This window comes from Schistocerca cancellata, chromosome 2 (assembly GCF_023864275.1).
Source record: "Schistocerca cancellata isolate TAMUIC-IGC-003103 chromosome 2, iqSchCanc2.1, whole genome shotgun sequence".
NCBI lineage: Eukaryota > Metazoa > Arthropoda > Insecta > Orthoptera > Acrididae > Schistocerca > Schistocerca cancellata.
The window spans coordinates 921,552,716-921,567,844 of NC_064627.1; the positions used below are offsets into that span (position 1 = coordinate 921,552,716).

General features: G+C 43.8%; 1 protein-coding gene across 1 annotated transcript in view; it reads right to left on the minus strand.

The window, feature by feature from the left end:
• Window positions 1–15,129, minus strand: part of LOC126162863 (anoctamin-10) — a 338,775-nt gene that overhangs the window by 202,515 nt on the left and 121,131 nt on the right. The window contains exon 4 of the mRNA XM_049919640.1: window positions 8,881–9,131. Coding sequence (XP_049775597.1) covers window positions 8,881–9,131 — 251 coding nt within the window. The remainder of the gene's footprint in view (window positions 1–8,880; window positions 9,132–15,129) is intronic.

Genomic DNA, 15,129 nt, shown 5'->3' on the forward strand with positions numbered 1-15,129 from the left:
TTCAATCCAGAAACAAAGCGCCAGTCAACTCAATGGAAGCACACAGATTCAACGCCTCAAAAAAATTTCGGGTAACCGCCAGTGCTGAAAAAATGATGGTGTCCATGTTCTGGGACAGCGAGGGCGTAATCCTTACCCATTGTGTTCCAAAGGGCACTACGGTAACAGGTGCATCCTACGAAAATGTTTTGAAGAACAAATTCCTTCCTGCACTGCAACAAAAACGTCCGGGAAGGGCTGCGCGTGTGCTGTTTCACCAAGGCAACGCAATCGCACATCGAGCTAACGTTACTCAACAGTTTCTTCGTGATAACAACTTTGAAGTGATTCCTCATGCTCCCTACTCACCTGACCTGGCTCCTAGTGACTTTTGGCTTTTTCCAACAATGAAAGACACTCTCCGTGGCCGCACATTCACCAGCCGTGCTGCTATTGCCTCAGCGATTTTCCAGTGGTCAAAACAGACTCCTAAAGAAGCCTTCGCCGCTGCCGTGGAATCATGGCGTCAGCGTTGTGAAAAATGTGTACGTCTGCAGGGCGATTACGTCGAGAAGTAACGCCAGTTTCATCGATTTCGGGTGAGTAGTTAATTAGAAAAAAAAAATCGGAAGCCTTAGAACTTGAATGCACCTCGTATAAGCATAGTCGTTGCGTGCACCAACCTCATGGAGGGCAACCTGATGAAGGTTGCAATGTGATGAGCAACAGAAAGACATTCTTGGCAATTTTTGATACTGCTGAGAGCTCCCTGGCGCTTGAACCCTTCTCTAAGGACATCGTGAAACGGCAACCCCATTGGGTATGATCTCGCCCTTTGGAGTGCAGTGTGACCGCAATTTTCACTCTGATGTACAGGGTGGAATCACTAGCCTTATAGGAGGACCGTTTACAGTTTTTTTCACGGATCTGTCAATATCGCATCCCATCATCATCACGCCACAGGAGGCCGTGAAACAGGATCACTGAAAAAGTGAAAGACCCTGTGCTGTTTCGTCCAATTGTTTTTAACAGTCTATAGGAATCATGTATACCAGAGCAAAAATTGAGGCCGCACTGCACTCGAAAGCGGCGAGATCTCATCCAGTGGAGTTGCCATCTCACTATGTCCTTAGAGAAGGGTGGAGCCGTGCGCGGCTCGTGTTCATGCCGTTTCTTGCTTGACAGCTTGTCTTTACGGAACTGTCGCCTCGTTTCTTATTCAAATTACTAGCGTCACTAAGTTACTGGTTTGCCTCCCAGTGAGTGGCAGCAGCAGCGCTTATCGATAAGTGCACCGTCTTACTCTCTCTAGAGCGACCGTTAGTATTTCCGGGTCGTCGTCTGTCGGGACTTCAGTTAGGGACGGAGCGCCAGTGAGGTCCAGACACGCTGGCGGCACACATGCACTGTTCGACGGGAGGAGACGGGAACGGGAATGACCGTTGGTTGGTCGTCTCATCGGGCGACATGTATTTGGTCTTTTGACCGTTTCTGGGCCTCGTCAATTGGTCATCTTGCCGGACGTGGGTCGGTTCCTTCCTTGTGCAGAGATGTCGGGTGGCCAGTGGCCAAGTGTTCCCTCTGCATGGTTGGGTCCGAGCCAGTGTGCCCGGGTCACCGTGTCTCCGAGTTCCGAACGGACATTGAGTTGAGTCAGGTTGGAGCTGTAGTGAGCTGCGGACAGCCAAGACTCGCCCGACGGTTGCCGACACATGTAAGTAACGTGAGTGGAGACAACCTTGGTTGGTCGTTCGTCTTGTCGCACGACGTGTATTTGGTTTTAGGATTGTCGCAGTTCTTGGTGCAGGTGTTTACGTGGAACTGAGTGTAGTTTCTGTGATTTGCACTGAGCAGTTATCAATGCTGTCTGCGTACTGGAGTAGGCAGTCGGTCGGTTGGGACAGCGCAGCGAATGTGTGTTTCCTTGTCGTGTTGATGCTGTCCGGCACGGCGTGTAGTTCGACAGACCTTGGTGACTGTTCATATTTTTGAGTGGTTATTGTGCCTTGGCTGTAGTTAGAAGCCAACATTGGAAGAGGTAGCGTTGCTGCGATCTTCGTCCTCGCTGATATTTTCGGTTGTCGTCCCGTTGGTCGGGTGCAAGGGAATTGATTAGGTTGTTGGTTGGTTCGTCAGCCGTCCGATTATTTAGTGTTACACGTGGCTGTCTGTCTCACCTAAACTGTTGTTAGAGTACCCTTCCCAGGCCGACCCTTGGAACACTTCTGAGCACCACTGTTCTGTTGTTTGGGATTGTGATTTTCTTTAGTCTCAAGTATTGTGCGAGGCCTTCAGCCGTGTATTAATTTAGTTTGTTTTAGTGTTCAGTATATGGCCTTCAGCTGAACCTTATGTGAAATATTTTAAGATACGGCCTTCAGCAGTCTGAAGTAAAAAAAAAATTTGAAAATTTTCCTCTTGTATCTTAATTTTGTTACCTATGCGTTAAGCCTTGAGTTGCTCTAGTTCAGTGTGTGGCCTCCAGCCGAATGTATGTGGTATGTTTTTAGATAAGGCCTTCAGCCTACTTAAATTAATATTTGGAAGGTCTTTATTTTAAAACCTTATAAAAAATTTTCTTACTGGAGTTCTTGTTATCCAGGCCTTAAGTCCTCAGTTCTTCTGTCTTGTAACTAACGCCTTCAGCCGAGTGTATTCCTTAACGCAATTTCAATAACTTGTATTCTGGCCTTCAGCCGTATTGTTTCTGAATTCCTTTCAGGGCATGTGTGATTAAGTGTTTTTAGCAAATACAGTTTGTATGTTTGTGCAACTAGCAGCAACTGATTTGGGCCCCTTTCCACAACCTGATCCGCTCTGTCTTGTGAATCCAAATTTCAAAGGGTTCGAGCGTCAGGGAGCTGTCAGCAGTATCAAAGATTTTGAAAAACGTCTTTCTGCTGCTCATCGCATTGCAACCTGTTGTTTTTGGTGGGGAAATGTGTTCTGAATAAAGGGGTGCGTTCATTAACGCCCTTTATGCAGCCCCCCCCCCCTCTCCGGTCTCTTTCCGTGTTCCGATTGTAGATTTTGAGGTGAATCTGAAGGGCTTTCCTAGGCGGCTCATAAGAAACGGCGTCGAGATTCCAACCTCCATCGCAGAGGCGTTACAACAAGAGGTGAGATATGGATAAGAGGGGGTGTGACGACCTTCTGGTCTGTGACACGTTTGCGGTGGCTTTAGGTAGAACTGTAGTCAAATTTGGTGCCAGTGGGGCATCATTGACCCACTTCATCATCACCACCACCACCACCACCACCACCACCATCTCCATCATCTCCATCTTCTTCTTCTTCCATCCTTTCTACCTTAGGTCATCTCATCATCATACCATCATCATCATCATACCATCATCATCATCATCATCATCATCATACCATCATCATCATCATCATCATCATCATACCATCATCATCATCATCATCATCATCATCATACCATCATCATCATCATCATCATCATCATCATACCATCATCATCATCATCATCATCATCATACCATCATCATCATCATCATCATCATCATACCATCATCATCATCATCATCATCATCATCATACCATCATCATCATCATCATCATCATCATACCATCATCATCATCATCATCATCATCATCATCATCATCATCATCATCATCATCATCATCATACCATCATCATCATACCATCATCATCATACCATCATCATCATCATACCATCATCATACCATCATCATACCATCATCATACCATCATCATACCATCATCATCTTCTTCCATCCTTTCTACCTTAGGTCCCCGGATATCTTATCCTTCCACCTCGTCTTCGGTCTTCCTCTCCTTCCCGTCCCTTCAATCTTTGTATCTTCAACTTTGTTTCCGATATACTCTTCCCCTTTTCTCTGTAAGAGTCCGTACCACTTTAGTCTGCTCTTTTGAATCTTTTTCCCCATGGGTCCCACTTTCACAGCTCCTCTAACAAATTCATTTCTAATTCTGTCCTTCCTTGTTACCCCACACAACCACCTCAGCATCCTCATTTCAGCCGCTTCCATCTTCCTTTCCTGGGCTATTGTGATTGGCCCCGTATATCATAGCAGGCCTTACCACCGACTTGTACACTTTCCCTTTCAACCCAATGCTCACCTTCTTGTCACCCAACACTTCACTCATTTTCCTCCAGTTGTTCCAACCGCAATTTATTCGATGTTGTATCACTGACCCACTTTATATGCCACATGAACTTCTGACCTGAGGCCTTTTTTTTTTGCATGCGTCGACACCTTGCTGTTTAAAGCGTCGTCGAGCCCGAGGGCAGCATGACAGTCTTCGCTTCATTACAGACGAAGGTTTTAGGCGTCTTTGAGCAAAATTTCAAACTTTTACGTTTCGGTGGGAGACAACTACGGGGTTTCGATAAAATTATCCTTTAATTATGTTGCGCAGCGTAGTTCTACTCTAGAGCTTTCAAAAGCAAGCAGTGCTCTCTTTTAAGAGACGTGGTGAATATTTAACTAAAAACTTACATATTAAGTACGGTATAGCCACCATTGTTGTGCCCCTCTCATTCTTCCTTTCTCCTCTCCATCATAGCTTCGAATTTTACCATTCTATTTCTGTTCCTCTAACCTAGCTACCTCTTCTAGATCTCTTTCACCCCATTCTGTCATCTTATGTCTCTGCTCGATGAGAATAACTCACAAGCTGCAAGAACATAACGAGAAAATTCCCAACTAGCAATAGGACTGATATTCATAAAAGAAAAGTATGTTTACTTTCATATACATAGTCATTACTACTACTACTACTACTACTACTACTATTATTATTTCTATTTTTCTCAGACCTTAGGTCTGGTTAAAAATGGAAAGTGACGCGGACCTTCATCAAGCGTGACTTCCTTTTAACTGTAAGGTATATGTTACATTGTATTTAGGAACTTCCGGGTTATTGAACATGTATCAATAATTATGGATTTCTGTAGTTGTATATATACGCTTGGATGTAGCTGTATTGCGTTTATGTACTGCTGGATATTGTGTGGTATGACTCCTGTAGTTGATAGTATAATCGGTATAATGTCAACTTTATCCTGATGCCACATGTCCTTGACTTCCCTCAGCCAGTTGGATGTATTTTTCAATTTTTTTTCCTGTTTTCTTCTGTATATTTGTTGTATTGGGTATGGATATTTCGATTAGTTGTGTTAATTTCTTCTTTTTATTGGTGAGTATGATGTCAGGTTTGTTATGTGGTGTTGTTTTATCTGTTATAATGGTTCTGTTCCAGTATAATTTGTATTCATCATTCTCCAGTACAGTTTGTGGTGCATACTTGTATGTGGGAACGTGTTGTTTTATTAGTTTATGTTTTCTGGCAAGTTGTTGATGTATTATTTTTGCTACATTGTCATGTCTTCTGGGGTATTCTGTATTTGCTAGTATTGTACATCCACTTGTGATGTGATCTACTGTTTCTATTTGTTGTTTTCAAAGTCTGCATTTATCTGTTGTGGTATTGGGATCTTTAATGATATGCTTGCTGTAATATCTGGTGTTTATTGTTTGATCCTGTATTGCAATCATGAATCCTTCCGTCTCACTGTATATATTGCCTTTTCTTAGCCATGTGTTGGATGCGTCTTGATCGATGTGTGGCTGTGTTGGATGATACGGTTGCTTGCCATGTAGTGTTTTCTTTTTCCAATTTACTTTCTTCCTATCTGTTGATGTTATGTGATCTAAAAGGTTGTAGAAGTGGCAATGCAATTGCAATGGTGTAGCCGATGTATTTATATGAGTGATTGCTTTGTGTATTTGGCTACTTTCTGCTCGTTCTAGAAAGAATTTTCTTAAATTGTCTACCTGTCCATAATGTAGGTTTTTTTATGTCGATGAATCCCCTTCCTCCTTCCTTTCTGCTTAATGTGAATCTTTCTGTTGCTGAATGTATGTGATGTATTCTGTATTTGTGGCATTGTGATCGTGTAAGTGTATTATTATTATTATTATTCTCGATTGTTGCCGTTATTCTCGGTTGTTGCCGTTATTCTCGATTGTTGCCGTTATTCTCGATTGTTGCCGTTATTCTCGATTGTTGCCGTTATTCTCGATTGTTGCCGTTATTCTCGATTGTTGCCGTTATTCTCGATTATTGCCATTCTCGATTGCTGCCATTCTCGATTGTTGCCATTCTCGATTGTTGCCATTCTCGATTGTTGCCATTCTCGATTGTTGCCATTCTCGATTGTTGCCATTCTCGATTGTTGCCATTCTCGATTGTTGCCATTCTCGATTGTTGCCATTCTCGATTGTTGCCATTCTCGATTGTTGCCATTCTCCTCGATTGTTGCCATTCTCCTCGATTGTTGCCATTCTCCTCGATTGTTGCCATTCTCCTCGATTGTTGCCATTCTCCTCGATTGTTGCCATTCTCCTCGATTGTTGCCATTCTCCTCGATTGTTGCCATTCTCCTCGATTGTTGCCATTCTCCTCGATTGTTGCCATTCTCCTCGATTGTTGCCATTCTCCTCGATTGTTGCCATTCTCCTCGATTGTTGCCATTCTCCTCGATTGTTGCCATTCTCCTCGATTGTTGCCATTCTCCTCGATTGTTGCCATTCTCCTCGATTGTTGCCATTCTCCTCGATTGTTGCCATTCTCCTCGATTGTTGCCATTCTCCTCGATTGTTGCCATTCTCCTCGATTGTTGCCATTCTCCTCGATTGTTGCCATTCTCCTCGATTGTTGCCATTCTCCTCGATTGTTGCCATTCTCCTCGATTGTTGCCATTCTCCTCGATTGTTGCCATTCTCCTCGATTGTTGCCATTCTCCTCGATTGTTGCCATTCTCCTCGATTGTTGCCATTCTCCTCGATTGTTGCCATTCTCCTCGATTGTTGCCATTCTCCTCGATTGTTGCCATTCTCCTCGATTGTTGCCATTCTCCTCGATTGTTGCCATTCTCCTCGATTGTTGCCATTCTCCTCGATTGTTGCCATTCTCCTCGATTGTTGCCATTCTCCTCGATTGTTGCCATTCTCCTCGATTGTTGCCATTCTCCTCGATTGTTGCCATTCTCCTCGATTGTTGCCATTCTCCTCGATTGTTGCCATTCTCCTCGATTGTTGCCATTCTCCTCGATTGTTGCCATTCTCCTCGATTGTTGCCATTCTCCTCGATTGTTGCCATTCTCCTCGATTGTTGCCATTCTCCTCGATTGTTGCCATTCTCCTCGATTGTTGCCATTCTCCTCGATTGTTGCCATTCTCCTCGATTGTTGCCATTCTCCTCGATTGTTGCCATTCTCCTCGATTGTTGCCATTCTCCTCGATTGTTGCCATTCTCCTCGATTGTTGCCATTCTCCTCGATTGTTGCCATTCTCCTCGATTGTTGCCATTCTCCTCGATTGTTGCCATTCTCCTCGATTGTTGCCATTCTCGATTGTGATTGTTGCCATTCTCGATTGTGATTGTTGCCATTCTCGATTGTGATTGTTGCCATTCTCGATTGTGATTGTTGCCATTCTCGATTGTGATTGTTGCCATTCTCGATTGTGATTGTTGCCATTCTCGATTGTTGCCATTCTCGATTGTTGCCATTCTCGATTGTTGCCATTATTCTCGATTGTTGCCATTATTCTCGATTGTTGCCATTATTCTCGATTGTTGCCATTATTCTCGATTGTTGCCATTATTCTCGATTGTTGCCATTATTCTCGATTGTTGCCATTATTCTCGATTGTTGCCATTATTCTCGATTGTTGCCATTATTCTCGATTGTTGCCATTATTCTCGATTGTTGCCATTATTCTCGATTGTTGCCATTATTCTCGATTGTTGCCATTATTCTCGATTGTTGCCATTATTCTCGATTGTTGCCATTATTCTCGATTGTTGCCATTCTCGATTGTTGCCATTCTCGATTGTTGCCATTCTCGATTGTTGCCATTCTCGATTGTTGCCATTCTCGATTGTTGCCATTCTCGATTGTTGCCATTCTCGATTGTTGCCATTCTCGATTGTTGCCATTCTCGATTGTTGCCATTATTCTCGATTGTTGCCATTCTCGATTGTTGCCATTATTCTCGATTGTTGCCATTATTCTCGATTGTTGCCATTATTCTCGATTGTTGCCATTATTCTCGATTGTTGCCATTATTCTCGATTGTTGCCATTATTCTCGATTGTTGCCATTATTCTCGATTGTTGCCATTATTCTCGATTGTTGCCATTATTCTCGATTGTTGCCATTATTCTCGATTGTTGCCATTATTCTCGATTGTTGCCATTATTCTCGATTGTTGCCATTATTCTCGATTGTTGCCATTATTCTCGATTGTTGCCATTATTCTCGATTGTTGCCATTATTCTCGATTGTTGCCATTATTCTCGATTGTTGCCATTATTCTCGATTGTTGCCATTATTCTCGATTGTTGCCATTATTCTCGATTGTTGCCATTATTCTCGATTGTTGCCATTATTCCCGATTGTTGCCATTATTCCCGATTGTTGTCATTATTCCCGATTGTTGTCATTATTCCCGATTGTTGTCATTATTCCCGATTGTTGTCATTATTCCCGATTGTTGTCATTATTCCCGATTGTTGTCATTATTCTTGATTGTTATAATTATCCTTTTACTACTGTTATAATCTCTATATTTTCTTTAACATTAATACTGTATAACACGTGATATGTCCATAATGTTCTGTACAAATCGAAATTCGTTCAATCTGAGTATGCCCGGTTAGGTGTGAGAGAGGGCCTGAAGGCCCTAATCTTGCCACGTAAAATATATGCATAAATAAATATAAATTAATACATAAATATTTCGTCCGTTGATAAATATCTGGCTGTACACCAGCAAGTTGCACAGACAGGAAAGAGGGAGAAGTGGCCCAAGCGGAGCAGCGGTTACCTCTCCGTGCCTGAGCGGCTGGCGGCGCACGAACAGCTCAGCGCCGCCGTCCCGCCGCTTGCCGCGGATCTTGTCGACGAGCCAGCGCAGCGCCTCTGGCCGGACGTGTCGCGCGAACGACAGCACCAGGTAGGTGGGCGGGAAGACGACCCCCTCTCCGGGGTCTCCCGTCGAGCCGGTGCCCACGCTGCTCGAGCTGTTGTCGCTGTCCAGGTCCGCCAGCACGTCCGAGCCGCCCGTCGACCTACGAGCTGCCGGCATAAACGCACCCACGTAATCATAGAACTCTGACGTTAAGGCCGAGGTTATAGATCCTCAGCTACAAGGGCTAAAAAACTTAAGTTCGTACTTCCTAGCTAATAAAGACATTAGCTGTAAACAATGGTAAGGGACACTATGAGGTGCAATAAGATATAGATAAAACTTCTATTCTTTTTGGAAATAACCTTCTTGTTTATTGGTTCAGAGTTATAGGCAAGTGGAAGATAACTGTAAAATTTCGTTTTATGACCATTCATCAATTCCAATGAACCCAGACATACAGGGTGTTACAAAAAGGTACGGCCAAATTTTCAGGAAACATTCCTCACACACAAAGAAAGAAAATATTTTACGTGGACATGTGTCCGGAAACGCATACTTTCCATGTTAGAGCTCATTTTATTACTTCTCTTCAAATCACATTAATCATGGAATGGAAACACACAGCAACAGAACGTACCAGCGTGACTTCAAACACTTTGTTACAGGAAATGTTTAAAATGTCCTCCGTTAGCGAAGATACATGCAGCCACCCTCCATCGCATGGAACCCCTGATGCGCTGATGCAGCCCTGGAGAATGGCGCGTTGTATCACAGCCGTCCACAATACGAGCACGAAGAGTCTCTACATTTGGTACCGGGGTTGCGTAGACAAGAGCTTTCAAATGCCCCCATAAATGAAAGTCAAGAGGGTTGAGGTCAGGAGAGCGTGGAGGCCATGGAATTGGTCCGCCTCTACCAATCCATCGGTCACCGAATCTGTTGTTGAGAAGCGTACGAACACTTTGAAATGTGCAGGAGCTCCATCGTGCATGAACCACATGCTGTGTCCTACTTGTAAAGGCACATGTTCTAGCAGCACAGGTAGAGTATCCCGTATGAAGTCATGATAACGTGCTCCATTGAGCGTAGGTGGAAGAACATGGGGCCCAATCAAGACATCACCAACAATGCCTGCCCAAACGTTCACAGAAAATCTGTGTTGATGACGTGATTGCACAATTGCGTGCGGATTCTCGTCAACCCACACATGTGGCGGTGAATCGAGGAAGTACAGTACATACTGACGAAACTAAAATGAGCTCTAACATGGAAATTAAGCGTTTCCGGACATATGTCCACATAACATCTTTTCTTCATTTGTGTGTGCGGAATGTTTCCTGAAAGTTTGGCTGTACCTTTTTGTAACACCCTGTATATTCTTACATAACTAGTGGAATGCTTGGATACGGGAGTATTGCTAGTTAGTGTAAGAAGAACATTAAACGAACGAAAAGTGAAACTTTTTCTTATAGAATGATAACGGAATAGTGGATTGCCTCTTACGGATAGGAAAGCTATTATTTTACAAAGTATGGAAAGGTTCTTTTCTCCCTTTTCTTTCAGAATGTTATTTTCTCGGCAGAATGAGAGCCGTGCCTAGCAACGTGAATAACTTTTCTAGGTACAGTCAAGGCTGTCGCGTGAGAAATGTAGTTGAGTGTAGTGTACTGTTAGGAAGGACAGACGGGGCTCGCATACGCGGTAGCGCACAATACCGTGAGCTGCGATGACCGCTGCCTGCGTCGCTCGCTGCTGAAAAATAACGCAACTATCTCTTTCTATCTGGACTGACCTTCGCCAATCAAACTCTCCCTACGCCTTGATGAAGTCAAGGACTCCTGTCTGCACCTAGTCTAAATATTGGCGTGGTACACCCGTCAGATAACCAGTCCACTGCGATGCCAGTCAATACTCGCTCACAGGTGTACTTTGTCTGTGTTCACACAGTGAACAATGCTTAACCGCGAGCGACTCAATATAGAGTGTCACTCCAGTTCACTAAAGACGGAGGTGCTCTCCCAATCAAGTACTGAGGAGAGACTTTGTTCCTCGCTCTTTGCGTACACGTACGAGCGCACTCGCTCTCATTACGTGTTCCCGCTCCGAGAGCGACAACGAAACGGCCCCTTTGTCTGGAAAAGTTGCAAGGGTATATCATTTACTGCCTTCCCTCACTACTCTGACTCTCTGCGTCAGAAATATTCCACCAGTCAGCATTGCTCTTTTAAACGGGAGAATGACGTTTCGTTTAAGTCGACCAATGCGGAAATCTGTAGCATCTCTGTTAGGCGTATACTGTCCTACTGTGAGAACTCCGTAACTACGCAGTAAGTCCGTGAAAAATGCGTCTTCTGGGTGCTTCACACAATGTTGCAGAATTTGCTTTTAAGTCAAACACGAGGGTCGTTATCCCTTCACTCTGACAAAAGCTGCCTTCTCTCTGGGCGGTCGCTTCGGCCGAAGTAGGAATGTTGTTGACCCAGCCCTCTGAAGGGACGGTCTTCCTAGCGGACTGGTTTCCTCTTTAGAACGAAACTTCTTGTGGCCGTCATGTTGTGTACGACAGCCTTGACTTTTTCAACCCCAATGCGCACTTGAGATTTACTTATTAGATTTGCATATCCCTTACACGAGTTCATACAAAACTGACTCTACCTTATCGAGTTTGGGTTCGAATGAAGCGTCTTAATGTGTAGAATACAATTATGAGGATGGAATATGTAAGAAATGAAGGTCAGAAGACCATGCCTCCTTACAGTCTAGTTTCAGATTCTCGCTAACGAAACTACGCTGGTGTCCTAAATTAAAGCAACAAACGGAAATTTTGCAAGGTTGCATTTATTTTGCCACAAAACAGTATTAAGAGGTGATAATAAAGTAGAAACATTGTAAAGAAAACACAATGCAATTAACTGCAACATGCAGAACGGTTGACAAAAATGTTGTTCGTTTTTTTTGCCAACTTAACGGATTTGCATACACAATCTGACAACTGGTTAATGTGGTCGGTATGGGCTGTGACCAACTCTGGGACCAATACACAGGCCTGACAATGACAGGACACGATGTGAATTATGTCATCAATCTCATGTTGAGGCAATAACGCCCATCCTTCCTGCAGAGCTGCTCACAAGTCTTTGAGAGTGGTTGGTGGACGCTGACATCATGCAACCCGTCTCCCTAGTGCATCCCAGACATGCTCTATGGGATTCAAATCGGGAAAGCCAGCAGGCAATATCTTCCGCATCAAAAAAACCACCAGCCACCCATGCTTTATGAGGTCGAGAAATATCGTCCGTCAATATGAATTCTGGGCCCACAGCACCTCGCAACAACCGCGTATGAGATCCCAAGACACCCTAACGGAACCTGACAGCAGCTAAATCTTGCTGATTCACCCGCACAGTTTCATGAAGAGGTGTTCGAGTGGTCAACATAATCCCTGCCCACACCATTAGGGATCATCCTCGATATCGGTCTCTTTCCACAGTGTTTGGGTCCCGAAATCGTGTTCCACGTGCCCTCCAGATGCGAATCCGTCGAGAATCACTCTTCAGACCAAATCTGGACTCATCTGTGGAAAGAAAATTGGCCCACTGTTCTACTGTCCAGGTGGCATGTTGACGGCTCCACTCTAGACATTCCCTTCTGCGAAGACACGCCAAATGTAGACATACAGATGGTCTCCAACAATACAGACTACTTTGCTGAAGCCTTCTGTACACCGTTTGCCTCGATACAACACGTCCAGGAGATGCTGCGTAGCCGTCCGCTGTGGCCGAGCCGTTATAGGCGCTGCTGCTGCGGTCGCAGGTTCGAATCCTGCCTCGGGCATTGATTTGTGTGATGTCGTTAGGTTAGTTAGGTTTAAGTAGTTCTAAGTCTAGGGGACTGATGACCTCAGATGTTAAGTCCCATAGTGCTCAGAGCCATTTGAACCATTTGGATGCTGCGTGGTCAGATGCCAATTGCAGTGCAGTACTAAGGCGGTACCGTCATGCCCTTGCAGCCAAATAACGCTCCACACTTTCTGATATCTGGTCTGCTGGATACGGTTTCGGTCTCTATAAACTGTCGCCTCATCCGATAAACAACAGAAGAATTCACATTAAGCCATCGGGCCACATCAGTTTGCGACTCCCATTAGTGCTATCGCCCTCCACAGCAGAGAGTCTGTAGGCGTCCTCTCTGTGCCAAACTGCACCGTCTGTGACTGTGTACACACCGACTGTGCAAACACTACCCCGCTTGATTGGTAGCCTGACGTTACTGCTGGCGTGGTTGTCCGTTTATCGGAATGCCATCTTCCGTGCAGAACACAATCGCAACGGCATCTGTTGACAGTCTGTATGATTATATCGTGAATTTAACAGAATTTGTTGCTTTGATTCTCGGCAACTCTGTACCTCGGAAAATATGCACGTAAACAATGCATGCGTGGTGTTCCTACCTGGAAAATGCTTTTCACGGACGATCTCTACAAATCCAAAGATGGTGTAAACGCGACTCGCTTGTCAGATAAAGATCCTGAATGCAAATGCGACTCTGAAGTTGTTAGTAATAAGAAAAATGTCAATAATTATTTAAACAAGTAACAATATGAAGTTTTGTTACGTACCATTATTTACTTCTATTTATGTGCCAGTGTGACCGCAGAAATGTTAAGAGCCATCCTTAAAGTTATTTATATGCTGCAGTAACCCGACAATAAAATCAATTTTACATTATGCTGAATCAATGAATAATTTTTGAGGTTGTTATACTTCATATTTCAAAAAATAGTAATGCGAATTACTAAAAACTTGAATACACTGTATTAATGTTCCACAGTAATAATAATAGTTATGAACCGGCTTTCGGCTTCTTAGACCATCGTCAGATAACTTAATATGCAGATACCCTTCCGGGCAATGGCAATGGCAAAAGAGGCGTTTTATAAGAAAAGGAGAATCTTCTGCAGCGGTCTGGACAGAGAACTCAGAAAGAGACTCATAAAATGTCTTGTATGTAGTGTTCTTCTATATGGCGCTGAAACATGGACTATGAGGAAAAAAGACAGAGAAAGGCTGGAGGCTTTTGAGATCTGGACATGGCGGAAGATGGAAAGAATAAGTTGGATGGACAGAGTAAAAAATGAAGAGGTACTGAGAAGAGTGGGAGAGAAAAGACAGTTGCTAGATGTAATAAAAAGAAGAAAAAGAAATTGGATTGGGCATATATTAAGAAAGAATGACGGACTGATAAAAACAGTTCTAGAAGGTTATGTAGAAGGGAAAAGGAAGCGAGGAAGAAAGAGATTCCAGATACTGGATGACATGATGGACGGTGCAACATACAGCAGCCTTAAGAAGGAAGCAACGGATCGCAGAAAATGGAGAGGCAAAGGACCTGATAATATAGCAGATAACTGATGATGATGATGACCCTTCCGGGCGCTCCCAGCATTCTCTGCCTGCAGTCTCAAGTTGGACTGTACCTATAGTACACGGAGAAATTCTCACTAACAGGCAAATAGCTGGCTTCAATTCTACGGCACACTACCTATACTGGGGAGCTCTTACAATACACTACATCAGTGTAAATGTAAATCTGATTCAGGAAGACAATACAATGGACGTCGTGCTGATGTTTCCGCTATGTGAATCGGAGTCTCTCCTAAGACTCGACTGCTACAAAGCTGGTAGGTCAGTGTTTTCAGCATCCTATTCATCGCTAATTGGTACGGTTAGTCACGCGTTCCTCTTAAAGCAGGAGTTCAGCGGAAAGATGTAGAATGGAAACGAGTCGTTTTAAATGAGAATTACTCTGGGTCCTTGTCTACTTGCGTGCTACATGAAGTAAAGAGGCCAAGGCAGCACTGTTTCACGCGAACGCGGATCTAAATCTGTGTCAAGCGTAAGAGGAGCTTATCTATCCACAATGTTAGCTTATGTACTAAAATACCCGCGTATTACTGCAGTTATACGCGCGACTGTTACATATTAGCACTAAATATAGTGTTTTTATTTAGAAAATACTAGACATTGCCACTGTATTGGAAACACCTTATTGTCAACAATAGTTTCATGAAAATTTGCGACACTTCCCTTTTGAGCATAGTGTCCAGGCTCAAACCAAGGCAAACTATCACGCGTCATTCACGGACTTTCTCTGTTGCCTCACAAC